The sequence below is a fragment of the Strix uralensis genome, chromosome 2, assembly GCF_047716275.1.
Source record: "Strix uralensis isolate ZFMK-TIS-50842 chromosome 2, bStrUra1, whole genome shotgun sequence".
Lineage (NCBI taxonomy): Eukaryota > Metazoa > Chordata > Aves > Strigiformes > Strigidae > Strix > Strix uralensis.
In genome coordinates, this window is record NC_133973.1 from 65690398 (window position 1) to 65706820 (window position 16423).

Here is a 16423-nt window from a genome sequence, read left to right on the forward strand (position 1 = left end):
TAATTGGTGGATGTGGTTTTCATTATACTTTCCATCTCCACCACAAACCCTCTGCATAAATTGTGACAAGTCTGTTGGCAGCCTCCTATATCAGACTGGAGGTAGCTGACTTGATAAGCATGTCGCCCAGCCGAAGAAAAACATGAATTCACTCCAACTTTGCTCAGAATTGCTAATTAGCTCAAAGGCAGTGTCCTGAATTGGCACAGAAAACCACTGTGAGAAAGTCCTAGGGAGATGCAAGACTATAACTCAATAGGGTCTAGTAGTATCTTAAACGCTTTCTAGTTTAGTGAAATCAAGCTAGCATCTTTGCTCTGAATATACTCCTTATTTAAACACGAGCACAGTGATTTATGATCCAGTAAAGTCCCCAGCTTCATTTCTATGCAGCCCATATCATGATGGTAAAGAAGGCTCATTTGCCAGAGAAAGTAAAGATGGAGATATTTTCATTTTTATAAAATCAGTCACCTAGTCTTACAGGGCTGAGGTCCTTTCCCTCTCAAACAAATGAAAGAGGTGGGTGTAAAGGAAGCCCTGATGCAGTCAGAGTTGTGATTCCCTGCTGTTTTTTCTCAATGGGGCTTGTTCCTGCTCCCACTCAGACCAAAAAAAAAAAAAAATCAAACCCTTGTGTATACATTTAGCATTTCCAGTAGCCAAGTGGTGAGGAAGCATTTCCAGTGGGCAGTTTGCATGTGGCCATCCTGTTTTCCCACCATGTAGAGATATTTTGTGCCAAGCCAGTTTGCCTGCAGGGCAGAGCAACTTTTGGCCCATTTTAGTGTCTCTACTGCAGCCTGAAGTTTACCACTCCTCAGAGGTGACAGGACAATACGCAATCACAGCATGGGACTATCAGGCTCTGATCTCTCCCTGTCTGAGACACTCTGACCTTCATCGCCCTCAGGAAGGTCTTCACGCATTCACAGCTCTTAAACTAAAGCTCTCCTACAAAAGTAAATGTTTAACTGAGAGGGTACTCAGGATGCTGATGCCCTGAAGTGGTAAGAGCACTCACCTGACACACAAAAAACCTTCATGCAAAGAAAATGGAGAGTAGATTTGAACTTGTAAGAATTTGATGCACAATTCGCAAAAAACACCTAAGTTGACAGAAAGAGCCTCTTTCTGGGTGTGGGATTGTTTATATTTTCAGGTCTGTATTGTGGTTTGAATGAGTATGGGCACACTGAAAAATGATGCTCAAGCTCTAGTCTCCCATATGTCCCACTCCCCCTGGACATGCCCTAGAAATGCTGACATGAAAAGAGGAAGTCAGCAGTTTTGCCAGGACTTCCAGGCAAGCCAGTCACGGTGGAAGCCTGACATCCAGAAGACCTGGAAAAGGGCCAGTTTGTGCACAGCATGTCCATCCTGTATGCCTGCATTCAGGTGCATCAGATTTATTATGCATGTGCAGATCACCTGATTTATTGCCATGGTTTATTACCAGGTGCAGCAAGGCCAGCAGCATATTCAGAACATATTGGATTTACTGCACGTACACGGGACATCTGCAAGTGCACACAATCACCTTTTCTCCTGAGACATCCTAGGAGGAAATACAGGAACCATACTCAAACTTCTGGATTCACTTTGGTTCTGTACTTGTCTGCAGGCAGAGACAGACTTCTGGGATAAAGTAAACGCAGCTACTTTAGCATACTCTGAGAGTGTATTGTGAGAAAACTTGTTTGTACTTTTCAATCCTCCAGAGGGAACTGTGCACGAATAAGGGTGAACTAGCAGCATTTCAATAGAGCAAGCCTGTTCCCCTACCACACAGCAGATATATTAGCACCTAATGAGTTATGATGACTTCAGCTTTAACAGATGACTTTTCTTCCGCCAACCAAATTACAGTATAAGCACCACTAAAATTTTATTAGCTGGTTTTGCATGTGAATATGAGTTGAGGAAAGGAAAACACTCGAGTTACGTGTTTGTTCAAAAAAATCAGAATTCCATTTTCTTTAAGACTTTCCATGAGAGATACATTTCCAAGTCATTTCTGCAAGTGGGAATTAGGGTATATTTGACAGGCATCCAGGTGTGGACTCGAAGACTCTCTCTGATCCAAAGCAGCAGTACTGGAGTAGTACTCCGTAGTAGTGCTGTAATAGGTATATTTAATTAGTTCCCATTGGTGCCACACATATTCTGATGAGGTGCTGGAATGCCTTGAAGAATATCTGATAGCTATCATCGTTTCAGTGTGCTGAGCCCTGAGGGCTCCCAGGCAAGAGAGAGGTTACCTGCATCTCCAGGTATGGCCCTGGGGAGCACTCCCACACCCACAAGACACTTCTTCAGGTACAATCCCTCCTGATCCTACCCAGAGCAGGGAGCTTGCTTCATTCACCCAGCCCATGACTTTCTGCCCCCAGAACAATGTCCTGTGCCTTCACTGCACAAGCGCCTGGCTTCCCCACCATTCCTGCACCTGAACCTGTTACCTTCAACCTGAGTCTGTAACAGTTGTTTTAGGTAATTCTGCAGGGTCCAGTATCATGTGCATGGAGACAGCATTTCTTTGTGTCAGGTCATGGAGATTGCTCAAGTGTACTCATTGCCTTTGATATCGCATGACCTCAGGCTCCAACGCTCCCACGAATAACTCCCTGCCACCAAGATACACTGTCCTACACCAGGGAACCTGCAGAACTTTAACACATTGGGATCATGGTAGCTCTAAACTGACTGAGACTGAGCTTACCCATCTACAGAGATCTTTGGGCAAAGGCATTTTTCTGCTGCTACACATACCTCAGTTTGAACAACTGGACTTCATAGATGAGAGCCAGCTGCAACTGAGATGCCGCAGCAAACGGCATTTCCCAGGTAGGATGCTTTGACTATGACCCCCTTTTCTGTACAGCTCCTCACTGGTTTCCACTTTCCTCACCATGAAGGCCCTTTGTGGCCTATCCCCATCATTATGAAAAGTCATTACCAAAAGTTATTACAAAAAGGCTGACTCTAGTCTTCTCTTGACCCATTAGGGCAATTCACTCCAAGTTTCCAACTAACACCTTCAGGGTATCCCTGTGCTGTCACTCATGCTTGGGAGGAGTCCTCATAAACATGCACAAAATTGCTTCATTGTTCTTTTTGAGATTCTTGAAAAGAAAGTTCTGGTTTTTCCCATCATGCTCACACTCATGCATTTGGCAGCACTGTCAGGCTGGCAGTTTGCTGCAACCACTGTTTATTTGGATGATTAAAATACTCTGTCTTTTCTTTCTGACTGGTTTTGCCTAAATCCATCATTTTCTTTTGTCTTTCACTTTCTCTGCAAAGTTTTTTGTCCCACGACTGGCTCTTTGTTCCGTGTCTGAACAGCACCTAGTGAAGCAAATCTGGGTCCTTACTTACAGGTGCAAAGTCCAATGGAAATGCACCTGAGTAACAACAGCAATCAGCAGAAGGGTAAAATAACATAGCTGCCACACTCTCCTGGAGCCAGTGCAGAGCACTAGCCATTCCAGTCCATCAATGAAACACGGTTATGATGGGAACATGAGGAGTTTCACTGTTGTTTCTATTGGGGTAAAGAGTTAGGATGTTTCCCCTTCTGGGAAACCTTCATTGTAGTTTAATTTCAAATCATCCATGCTCCAGAATTAACTGCAACTTTCATTATTTGACTATTTTCCTTGCTCTTTTTAACCCATATGATAATTTCTTCCTTTTTTTTTTTTAACTATAGGTTACTTTGCTGTATGCGAGTGTGTCACAGAACTCATTTTTCTAGTTACTTTGACAAACCTGACATCTTGCAGCTGTTACACATCTTGTTTCAATTACATCTCTAGATAAAAAGAATTCTCAAAGCCTGAAGGCTACAGATGGCTTCCTGGTGAGGGGTTAACTCAGCTTCGTATTAAAGCCTTTTTGGAAGTCCCTTTTCTTGGGCTGTTCTCTTCAGCCTCCTTCTTTTATGCCCTTCTAATTCTGCTGTCTCACTTACTATAACCCCCATTCGTCTCTGGTCACAGGAGAGGAACTGGAGCCCCTGTGTCCATCCCTGCCTCCATCCCACCCAAAGGTGCCTTGGGGGAAGCGAAGTATCTGTCACTTGAACCTTATCTCCACATATCATGCAGGCTGCTTATGGCAGGGCACAGCTGAACGAGCACAAATCAATGGAATGACAACTCGGACCACCACTAATCCCTAATAAATTCTGACCTGTCCCACAGACTTGGGAAGCTCTTGACAACTGGTGATGCTCTCAGCATCTGGCAAACCACTTGTGTCTAATTGGGTACCCTGAGATATTTACACTGTGCTTAATGGTTACAGAAGAGATTGATCACCCCATTCTTGGTATCTATCCAAAAAGGGTATATAAAATCCTTTGATCTTGCTAAGGCAGCAAAACATGTCTAACCATCAGTTATGTAAAGGTGGTTGTTATTAATTTGAATACTGCACAGAGAGGAAAGAACAGAAGTACCATATAATGAGATATATTAAGACTACAAAAGAATTAAGTGAAGCCGTTATGTTATGAATCATGATTTTATTGTTTAGCAGTCAGCTCTTGATGTAATTCAGATAATAATGAATGGGCTAATTCCTTCCACCTTTATTCAGGCAAAACTTCCATTGACTTCAAAGAGAAAGTTGTCCAAGTCAGGACTAAAGACTGCTGCATCTATTCCATTATTTGCAAATGCTTTTCTGAATATAAAGTGCTCCTTTATAATGGGCCATCACAAATAACAGTAACATTTACATAATATAAACCTCTTACATAAGTGTCTTTCATGTTCAGAAAAGACTTTTTATTCTTATTGCAAACTGCCATGTTAAAAGTTCTTCCACAAACCCTAATATTTATTAAAATATAGGAGCATACAGACTTTCTCAGTGTACTATTTTGACCAGCTTTCCTTCTGCTCAATATTTTTCATTTCATTTTACCATAATTTTTTTCTCAGGAGAATGCGTTATTTATTGATTATTAGCAAAGAGATGATTTATCATTGCAAATATTTCTCTTTATCATAGAAAACAGAGTGCCAAAAATGGGAAAATGTGCAAGCCTTGTTACATTTTAACAGATGCTAGCAGTATTTGAGGAAACAAATGAATAAATAGTCCTACATCACTGTTTCTCTCACTCTATATTTCTATTTATAAGTTAATGCTCTCTATAACATTTCAAATTGGTACTTTTAAGTAATTCTTAAAGTAATGGCTCCAAACTTGAAAAATATACTTAAATGTAATACTTTCTGTTTTGATCAGGGCAGGACTCTTCAGGTTTTTGAGAAAACCAGATTTTTTTTTTTTCTCTCTGATTATAAACTATGCACTTCCATCTGGAACTTATTTTGATTTTGTGAATCTTAATGCCTCAGAAAAGCACACAGAACAATGGATGGGCACTCTTTGATTGTTTTAAATTGAAATTAATTAATTATGAAACAGCTGCAATAGTCTAAATTACTTATTTCCCCTTTCAGTGAAAATTAATTTACAGGCATTTGCAAAGCATACAAAAATAAAGAGAGAGACAAGAAAGTCTGTAAGAAGGAAAGTCATGTAGAATTGTTTATGATCTGTATTTCAAGAAAGTAAATAATTAATAGCTCCAAGGAAGCATATTAGAGATTGCTCTTTCTATAATACAGTCACATTGAGCAGTAAAATAATGCTTTAAATCTCAACAACAAATACAGTACAGAACTCAGTAGAGTTTACCTTTCCAGATAATAATTTTTTCAGCTGAAAACAGCAGGTTTTTTTCACATTACAACCAAACTGTGACTTGAAAGAAGCTTCTCAGTCATTTAGTCAAGACAGATGAGCAATGAGTGTTAGAAAAGCTACCAGGGCATCAAAAGATCTACAGTCAAGGCCATTAAAGAATAGCTAATCTGCTCTAGTTCTAATTCTTCGCTAATGGGTTTCCTTAAATGTGCTTTACATCAGCTGTAATTAGTTCAAGATATTGCTACTTATATACTTCTAAGAACAACAAAAAAAAAAGGTTGCATTTCTACCGCATAGTATGTAATCATGTTTGTGCAGCCACGCACCCAAGCTAGTAAGTTCTTGTGCAGTGCAAAGCCTCGAAGAGTGTCCTAAAGAGATACTTTGCTTGGATCTACAAAAGCCAGTGCAGGTGCAGCAGCAACAGCATTTATCTATTCTTTCCTTTGTTGGGGTTATCTCAATGCCATTTTACCTCAGATGTTGCAGATTCGAGTGTACCAAATGGCCAGGGATACATTAAGCTGCATATATTGGAAATATGTACATTTTTGCTACCAATGCTCTGTGTTTGGAATAGATTTTCAAAGCCAGTAGCAGTGACAAAAAAACTCAAACCCAAAACTCTTGCCACTTTTATGATAGAGCATGACTGGGTTTTGAAGGGATTCACTCCTTAGAAAAAGGTTCTTTTATCTGAGAGAGCAGCAGTCTGACTCAATGACCTAGGAGAAACGTACGAACCTGTGGCCCTTTTGGACCCATCTACATAGTGAAAGGGGTAGAGCTCCACAAGCTAGCTGCAAGCACATGGTATACCCAAACATGCAAGGCAACGTGGTGATATTATTTCAGATCAGTTGTTCATGGTGGTTTTCTTGCAAGGAGACTGAGTAAATAGACTAGCACATAATCACCTTTTGTACTAAGAAATTCCTGACAGTCTTCAGGCCTAACCACAAACAAAGCGCATTGTAACATTAATTTACTCTTTAAACTGGCAACATTTAGTTAACTCAAGGTCATCATCCTGCAGAAAATGTTACACTCTCCTTGCCAAACACAAATGAAGAAATGCACACTTAGCTTTTATTGTTACTTTGTCCTTTAAAAACAGTTGACATGACAGGTTCCCTCCCTGACAACTTCAGAAATAAAAATGTAAAGAAGTGTCTTCTACTGGATGCATATCAGCGTATTTATCTTCTCCAGAGTATCCCTGTCTGCAAACTCTGTTCATTTGTTCTGGACTGACATTCAACCACCTATTGCACTTGCTGTTCTAAGACAAAGGGAGCACAAAAACATTAAAATTACGTCATTCCCTCCTAAAATCAACAGACCTGAGAGATGAACTCTCCTGGTCAATCAGAAGTGGTCAATAACTGAAAGAATCAACTTTCTCTTGGTGCAACGCTAGGAGGTAGACACCACTTAGCAACGTCAGAACAACAGCTAAACCCCCACAGAGGAGGTTTAGGATATCTGCCAACACTCACACATCAGAACAGGCTCCCCAAAATATTCACAGTGACCAAAGCAAAGGAGGCAAGATAGAAACAGGGAGATAGATGGCAGGAGAGACCACTGCTGGGATGGCTTCTGAATCTGAACCCTGCAAATGCATACTTCACCAATGCTTTTTCCTCCTGATTAATCTGTCTGTTGTATTTGCATTTTTCATACCACCACAGGTCATCATAATACCCTGGCACCTAGACTGCACTATTATGGCAATGCATGGACTAGGAAGGCCACCCATTTCTCCCTAATGGATTTCAAAAGTGATACATGCAATAAGAAATGATCACAGCTCAACGCAATCAAAACATACTCAGTGTAAGAAGACACCACCTTCATCCTCTATTTGTCCACTCCTGCCATTCAGTCAAACGAGGCTGAGCCACAAAGGACTCTTTCTTTGGTCCAAAACATGTGAAAACAACCACACGGAAAGACTGGGTTGCATTAAGAAGTTGTGCGGCTTTGTCAGATACAACCCTCTTGTTTTTAGTTTTAAGTACTTACAGTTGTAGATCATCTTTATTGAGAAACAAAACATAGCAACAAAAAGTTTCTTAGCAAAGATTTCTGGTCCCTTCTGCATAATTTTAAGTGTTTCCTGACTGCTGAGACCACCACTGCTGCATTGGAACTAATTTATTTTTTAAAAAATACATAAAGGATCTCTGAGGATAAGTTTAAATTGCATTCCTACTGTCGTCTTTCCCAAGATACATCCATATCCAGGTCCTTGGTACATGCATGCAGGTTAAAATCTTCCTAAGAGGATAAAATGCAGTCAACTTAAGTCACTAATGCTACTTTTTGTTTGCTTAAGGTATTAGGAAAGCTGAGATACCAAGCTGTAAGAGAGGAAGACAAGTTATGCATTTTTATCTTTCAAAAGACATAGAGAACGTTTAGCATGGAATATTAATAATTGCCATCATTTTCATTTAACTGTCGCTATAGTTCATTCACTCTTTCTCCTAAACATAAATTTGTAGTTACCCACAAATTATTCAGAAATTATATAGATTATTACCTGAGTATTAAACTACAAGTGTCCATTTTTGTTCTTCTGGGGCCTTAGGCAGCACCAGCAAGCATAGCCAGTGTCCTAACATTGATTTTAAGAGACAGAAGACCAGTGAGTAGCCATGCTGGTAATGATGCGAACACAGTGGGTTCAGCCAGAGCAGGGACCGGAGGGCTCCCTGGGAGCAGTCAGCCAGCAAATCCAGCCCCCACCAGCAGCACTGAAATGGTAATTCCCATTCCCCAGCAGGGCAGGGTTCCTGAACAGATAGTTTTGTTCAAAACCAAGGAAGCTTAGTTACAGCTTTCCCTTTTCCTACTTTCAGTTTTTCACAAAGAACTTGTGGTTTTCCACTGGAATTAACTTTACAGCTAGCCAGCCCATATACAAAGAAACTTTACATGGGTTTCCTAGAAAATACCATGTTTTTGAAGTCGCATTTTGTGAGGATGTCAGTTCGAAGTTACAACTTGATCAGTTTGTTAGATGACACACCGTCTCACACAGAATTTAACCTCCCTGTTTTCTAACTGTATGTAATATCAGGTTTTCTTCATTTCCGCTGATTTTACTTTGTTACTCCTATTGTTAATAAAGTTATAACCTGACTTTAAGGTATCTCTGAACATACGCTGTGAATAATTGCTGGAACTCTTTTTATCCATGCTTTGTTGTTTCCTAGTCATAAATATGATGCAAATGGATTAATTTGTTATATGAGGTTAAAAACCTTGCAATTAAACAGTTGCTTTCTCTAATGAGAGTGTTGTGGAGTTGTGTATGATGTTATTGCTAATATATGGATGACAAGATGTTCCCACAGCCAGTAGTTTTTCTGTGTCTTTTTTTTTTTTTTTTGCTTAATGTCCCATATTTCTCATCCATGAGTTTTAAGAAACCTGGTATTTTCCTCGAAATATTCACATAGAGTAGGAAATGCCATATGCACCTCATGGCCTCTTCCAAATCCTTCTCTAATAACCTAGCAAGGTTTCTTCCTCAACTTCTGATGGAAAACATCCCCAGAGGAGCACAAATCTACAGTTCTGAGTCTTAGGAGAAAAGCCCAAAGGGCTGTTCTCTTCCATCACACAATTGGGCATGGGTGCTCAAACAGTCCTCAGGGAAAGAGATGATACCACATTCACTGTCCTACTGGTGTATCAAAATTTCATTTATCAGACAAAAACAAAGCAGAAATTTAAAAAAAGTAATTATTCTTTTAAAAAAGTGTGACTGAGTACTGCAAATCAGACGTGATGGGCCAGATCCTCATCTGAGAGGCCTCTGGACTCGGTGGAGACTTACACCAAATGAGGAGGATGCGGTACATTACATCCAGCAAATGAGCATTCACACAGCACAACAGACATATTTTTTAAAATATTATTCAGCTGATGTTTATAAAGTATTATGACCATGAAAATCTTTCTCTTCTTATTATTTATAATGTTTAGCACATACAATTTGTTCGGTGCTGTATGAAAAAAAAAACCTCAAACAATAAAAGTAATTCCTGACCCAAAGGGCTTCCAGCCTAAAAAACAGGCATCAGGAAGAAAGAACATGCTGTGAAAGCAGGAGAAGGGAACAATCTATAGTTATTACTCGTGTTATTGTTCACTCACAACTTATAATCATCACAGAAAGAGCAAATTTTTAGATGGCATCTCAATGAGAGGAAGGTGGTAACTGTGAGTTGACACTGGGAGGAAGGCAGAATGGGAAACACCACAAAGATGGAAATAAGAGGAGACAAATAGGATTTCAAGCATTACTGGTAGAAAGAGGCCAAGAGCCAAAAGGAAAGAAAGAAGGGACAAAGTCCAAGACACAGGCTGGAGTAGAGTTGTAAACAAGACAGGAGATAAAAGAAGACACTAACTTAATTTTTTATGAGAGGGAGGTATTATTGCTGTTTATTGTCTGCAAAAAAGGGTAATCTGGTCCAGCCTCTCACCCTACTGAGAGAATGGTTCAAGTGACCCCTCTCCCCTCAAAGTAGCTGCTTACTGTTACCTGAAAATAAACATCCTGATATTCTATTTTGACTGAAGAAGCATTTGTAGAATTAGCTTTCTAAAATTGTATCCAGTAAAACACTGCACAACATGAGAAAAAATCTTGACTTGCAGAAATATAAAATGTAGCGACTAAAAGCTAGACAACCTGGGATCAAGAAGTTACAAAAGGTTCATTTATAAGACTGCTGGATGTCTGGCCACTTTTTGTTAATAGCAACTTCCAAACAAAACTCTCATTGAATTCAAATGGAGCAGGAACAGACCCAAAGATAGCAAATGAACTAATAATTCAATACATGGTCTGTAAAACACGCTGGGCCACCTTACACTGTGGCATTTGATATTGATCTCGACTTGGAAGCTATACAGCCATACATTTTTACATGACTACCCAACCCCTACAAAACTGATGCTAACTCAAAATATCCAGAAACATCAGACAAGTACCAAATAAACTGATTACATACTTGGCTTCTTTTACACTGTTTTGTTTGTGGCTAACAAACATCTTACACTCAAAATTATTTTCTTGTTTGGTACAACACAGTAAGTGCTTCAATAAATCTGCTAATTGTTTTTAATGAATGGGGAAAAACTCAGCCTACGCATGTATCTTAGACAAGCATGTGAGGAGAGCCTTTACTAAGCGGTCTTCACCAGGGCTATCACTGTGCCTAAACCTAAGCACAAGAGTTAAGGACCTGGCTGAATTTTGATCTAGATTTGTTAAATAAAGCAAATAACAACAAGAATGCCTGTAATGCAGAACTAGTTCTGGCACTCCAATTAAGTCCTCTGGTCTGCTCATTTGCTGTTTTCTGTCATGTATAGTATGTTTTCTGCTGTACGGGAGACATATAAAACACCTCTAACTGAGATTTTCCACCTCTTTTTGTCTGGTGTAAACAAAGACAAAGTTATGGGACACTGGAGAATCCACATCCTTGAGCCTGGACAAGTAAAACTACACATACAGCATACAAATAAATGCATGGAGAAAGAAAAACAGGAGATGGGGCTGTGGTTCAAAGTCGTTAGTGCCGTGTGTTTGGGATAACTGTGTTAGTCAGCGGTAACACCTTGAGTTAAGTTGGGCTGATCATCCCAAAATGTTCCAGAAAAAGCTTACCAAATGGGCGCAAGTTTTGTTTATGCCACAGATTGGTATGTTTTCTTAAAATTTCTATTTGAGTTTGTACTCAGCTTTCACTATTTGAATTATAGTAGTTTTCTGGGAAGCAGAAGTGTTATTGGCATCAATACAACCTGGAAAAACTACTGTTTAGTAGAAAACAGCTTACAATATTCTCCCATTGCAGCTTACTAGTTAAATACTGTCTTATAGACATGACACAATATATGATTACATTTTCTATGCTACAGCAAAGTGAAAGACATAGCACATATTAATTGGAGAGCAAATTCATTAATAGTATAAAAGTAACAATTAATGAGAATTGATTAGCATGCTGCTGTTCATGTGGAAGCCCCTTTTGATTTTCCAAGAACATACCAAAAAAAAAAAAAGCACTTTAGAACAGCACGTTAATATTTAATTACTGCACTTCTAAGCAAAACATTCACCAAATACTGCAAAAAGTGGATTTTCAGTCATAAATTAAGTGCACAAATTGCCATTATGACTACATTCAAAAGAATAAAGGACAACATTCATTCTCACTGCAGAGAAAATTAAGCCTCTTTAAGTGTTGCTCTTTGCCATGAAGTACTTCCTATCTATGTGGTATATTTTATTTCCCTTTTTGGCAACAATTGCACTGCTTTGAAGTAATCCTGACAAGCATTTGGAGCTTAAAGTTAACATACCAGCTTTGTTTTGGTCAAGTTTAGTAGTCTCCAAATTGAGGGTTTCTTGAGAATGTCCATAACCTGCCCGTCAGCAAGCAGCAAGCAGGCAGGACAGCAGGAGGGCGGTGTGAGACAGACACCCTGCCTGCGATGGGAGACGGACCCAGGGCCCTCTGCCACAGCTACCGCAGCACCGAGGCACTGCTGGCCTTCACATTGGACTTTGGAAGCTTTCACTAAGCAGAAGTAAGTTTTTAATACTGCTCGTACGACTTTTCAAAATGACTATTCCAAACCAATTGCCAAAACAGCTGCTCAATGATAAACTTCCAGCCCGTGATTTCAGATACTCCAAGCCAAAGCCAGTCAGCAAAACCTACTGCCCCAAAAGGATGCAAACATGCAACAGCAAACACCTGCAAACCCCCTGCTCCCCCGATGAGCTCCGCTTAAAGTAGGCGTGATCCCCTCACTAGGCACTGCTCCCGACATTTGTGGGTTCAACCCCTACACAGGGGTGAGAGTTTAGCCAACAAATGCAGGCCTGCCACTATGCAATGGCTTTTAATGCGTTATTTGAAGCCGTTCTGTTGAACCTATCTTCTAAACTGCAACAACTACAGAGGAAAACAAACAAAACCTATGAAACCACAAGATCACTTGCAATGCAAGTGCAGACATTTTTAAGCAGGTAATTTAGCTGGAAAACGGTTGATGTCTCTTTGGTCCCATCCAGGAGCCTTATGCCGACCACAGTCATTTGAAAGCGGCTCCACAACAGCAGAAAAGCATGCTAAAAAGGTTATGAAAAGGAGCACTTGCCAGACAGCAGCCTAAAGCCCCAGCTTTCCAGAGTTACATTGTTAGCTTTTCAAATTCAATATTAACTCCAATAGCCAGCTTGCAGAACAGACTAATGAACAGCATGGTTTTGCTGGAAAAAGAAAATTCCCCCAAAGTTTGTCTTCATTCAAGGACAAGGGAAAAGCATTCAGATGTGTGAAAGTATTATTTCTCCCGTTCTTGTTTATCAGAAAAAAACATATAATTTGGTTGTAAAACTATGTGTGTGGACTGAAAACTTAAGATCAGGCCAGAGATAAATGTTATGGTTTGGATATAAACTGAATATTGGTATTTATAATTGAAACGAGGACATAACCTTAACTTCTGTCACAGGCAGAAACACTGTAATTAAAAACTTTTATGGGGTAGTAACTAATTTTGTATTATATGTGCTCTTTAAAGTTCCCATCACAATATAAAAGTTTTATTAGGCTGGATGTTATCAATGTATGCATTTATAAGCACCCGCATTACGCAGTGCAAGCTGTTCTCATCATCCTGAGATCCTTCCTAAGAAGCGGCTCAACTAATGGGACTCGCTGGTCCGGTTTATTTTGTTACACCTGCCACCGAAGAGATAAGCCGGCGCTGTCGGCCGCGCACCCTACTGACAGAAGCGATAGATCACCGAACATGTTAAAAAAACCCGCCCACCGTTAACCGATTTCAGGCAAAAGTCATCTCAGCTCCCCAAAGTACCGAGCCAGCCGGCCGGACACAAACTGCCCCGGCTGGTCGCAGCACCGCCCCCACGGCGGAGCCCACCCCGCCCCACGGGGACCCCACCACCCCTCGGGTGGGGGCGGCGGGGCCCCGCGGCACCCCACCCGCGTCCCACCGCGGGGGTCCGCCGGGATCGCGTCCCACCGCGGGCTCCCACCGCGGCGTCGCACCGGGGGTCCCGGCGCCGCCTCCCCGCACCCGGGTGGCCGCGGCGGTGACCGCCACGGAGCGCGTCCGTGTGTGTCACCGCCCCGCGCACCCCAGCCGGCCCCGAGGGGGGCCCGTCGCCCCGAGGCCGAGCCGAGCCGGGCCGGGCCGGGCGGGCGGGCGGCGGGGAGCGGCGGCCGCCCGGGGGCAGCGTGGCTCCCGCAGCAAACTCCGGGACTTGGCAGAGGCAGCGGCTTGGGGAGGGTGGTGCGGGGGGGTGGGGGGGGAGGGCAGCGCTTCCCACCTCCAGCCGCTAATGACATTTCTAGAAATTGTTTCCCCTCCTCCCTGGCAGCCCCGCACCCGCCGCCGGGGCGGGCAGGGACGGGGGTGCGCAGGGGGAGGTCAAGGGCATGCAGTGGGGGAGGGGGGGGGGGGGAAGGGGCAGGAGAGAGCAGCGGAGAGGGGCGTCGGGGGTGGGGGGCAATGAAGGCGGCCCGGGGGGGGAGTTGCGGGGCGAGGGGGGGGTATGTGAAAGGGGCGTGCAGGAGGGATGGGTATGAGCTACGGGAGTGCAGCCCGGGGCGCCAGTGGCGGGTGAGCACAGGGGATTACTGCGGGGGGGGGTGAGTGCAGGAGAACCCCCAGCCAAACACCACATTCACCTCCCGGACCCACCCTGGCAGCCAGGGGATAGGGGCACCCTTCCCTCTGCCCCTCCCGGGCCAGCAACGCTGGGAGAGCAAGTGGCAGGGGAGACACCTCCCGGGGTGCTGCACCCTCTCCTGCTAATGCACCCGCCGCCCCAGTTATTGCACTCCCGAGCCACTGCACCCCCTTTATTGCACACTACAACTGCACCCTCAATTTATTGCGCCCCTCCAGGTAAGTGCGCACCCACCCCAAATTACTGCCATCCCCCCCAATTACTGCACATCCCCCAGTCATCGCACCCCCTTCAGTGACTGCACACCCCCCGTTATAGCACTCCCCGCAGATCCTGCCCCCTCCCCTCCCCCCCCCGCCCCCCCGTTTGCCGCTCCCCGCGGGGGGAGGCAGAGGCACCACCACTCACCACAGAGAGTCCAGGTCCCACTCCTGAAGGAGAGCTAAGTCGAAGCTGTCCATGGTGAGCGATGTCAGCGCCACCGCGCTGCAACCACACGGCGTCCGGGGCGCATCTTAACTGCACCGCGGGCAGGGCGAGGGCGCGGAGCACCCCCGGCGCCGCCGCCGGCCCCTCTCCGCACACGCGCGGGCGGGGACAGACCCCCCCCTCCCCCCCGTCACCACCTTCTTCCCGCTACCCCCTAAAAAAACCCGAACCAACCAACCCCCCCCAAACCCCTCCCCGTGCCACCGCTCCTCTGCAAGCGGCGCGGCTCGGCTGGGCTGGGCTCGGCTCGGCTGGGCTCGGCTCGGCTCGGCCGCCGCCGCGCTCCGCTCCCGCCCCGCTCCCCCGCGCCTCCTCCCTCCCCCCTGCGCGCCGGCAGCGCGGCCGAGGCGGCGCCCGCCCCGCGCACGCTGCGCCCGCGCCCGAGCAGCGCCCGCGCAGCGCCCGCCCGCCCGGCGCGGGGGGGCGGGGGGCGGGCCCTGCCCGCCGCTCGGGGGGAGTTGGTGGGAACTTGCGCCCCGAGAGGTTTGCCCGAAGAAGTTGGGTTTGGGATTGGGGTTTTTCCCCCCCTCTTCCTCCTCCTCCTCCTCCTCCTCCTCCTCCTCCTCCACGCGTGCTCCCTGCCCCTCGGCCCCGTGGGGCGCCCCGGGTGCCCTCGGGTGGGCCTCGGCACACCGGCTGGCCAGCACCTCAGGCGTCGCGAACACCAGGATGCTCGGTGGAGAAACGCTGGGGGAGAAACTGGGACAGGTTTGTTGTGGGACAGGCCGTGGGCGCAGGGCCGGCTGCCCGTCCGCAGCTGGGGAGCTGGGGTCGGGTCGATGGGGTTTTGCACCGATTCCTCCCCAGATGTGTGGTAAGCTGCACCTGTGCAAATCACAAATCACAGCTCCTACGGGCTCCATCTACATCCAGGTCTACCTAGGTCTGCACAGCAGGTCAAAGATCCCTGGTACGCATGAAACCTGTGAAGATGAGTGATCTCGGGGGAAAAATAAAGTACCGATGGTTGGTACTTGCCACCCGAAGAGAGTAAGACCCCTCGCACTGTCCAGCCTGCGTGAAGCACTGGCTGTGATATCTGGCTGGCCAGGGGAGGCAGGCTCTCCTGATTTGTAGTTGCTGAATCACATTAAGAGAGGTTAACACACATTAAATACTTTCCAGAATACTGGGCTTTTCAGCTAAGCAGTGAGTAGCTGCCAGAGAAGTGCCATGTCATCGCAGACAGGAGAAGAAATGTGCAAAATCTGTGATGCAAAGAGGGGGCTATATTCACGCCACAGTGCCAACGCGAATATCCACGGGGCCATCCCACACTGGGAGATCCCTGCTCTTGGAGACCAACCCAACGCAGCTTGCAGCTGACTAGCAGCACCGACGTGCGTGTAGCCCTGGCAGCCCAGAGCACTGCACAGGCTCAAGTATTTCTGCCGGCTTCTGGACCGGTTTTGTGGCTGTACGTTACTTGTTCCCGGGTGAGTTAGT

At 44.8% G+C, this 16423-nt stretch overlaps 1 protein-coding gene across 2 annotated transcripts in view; it reads right to left on the reverse strand.

The window, feature by feature from the left end:
- The window catches only part of AFF3 (ALF transcription elongation factor 3), a 335959-nt gene extending 320965 nt beyond the window's left edge, over window positions 1-14994 (reverse strand). For both annotated transcript variants that reach the window (XM_074859046.1, XM_074859045.1), the window contains exon 1: window positions 14897-14994. In XM_074859046.1, coding sequence (XP_074715147.1) covers window positions 14897-14949 — 53 coding nt within the window. In that variant the 5' untranslated portion in view covers window positions 14950-14994. The remainder of the gene's footprint in view (window positions 1-14896) is intronic.
- Window positions 14995-16423: the final 1429 nt, after the last annotated feature.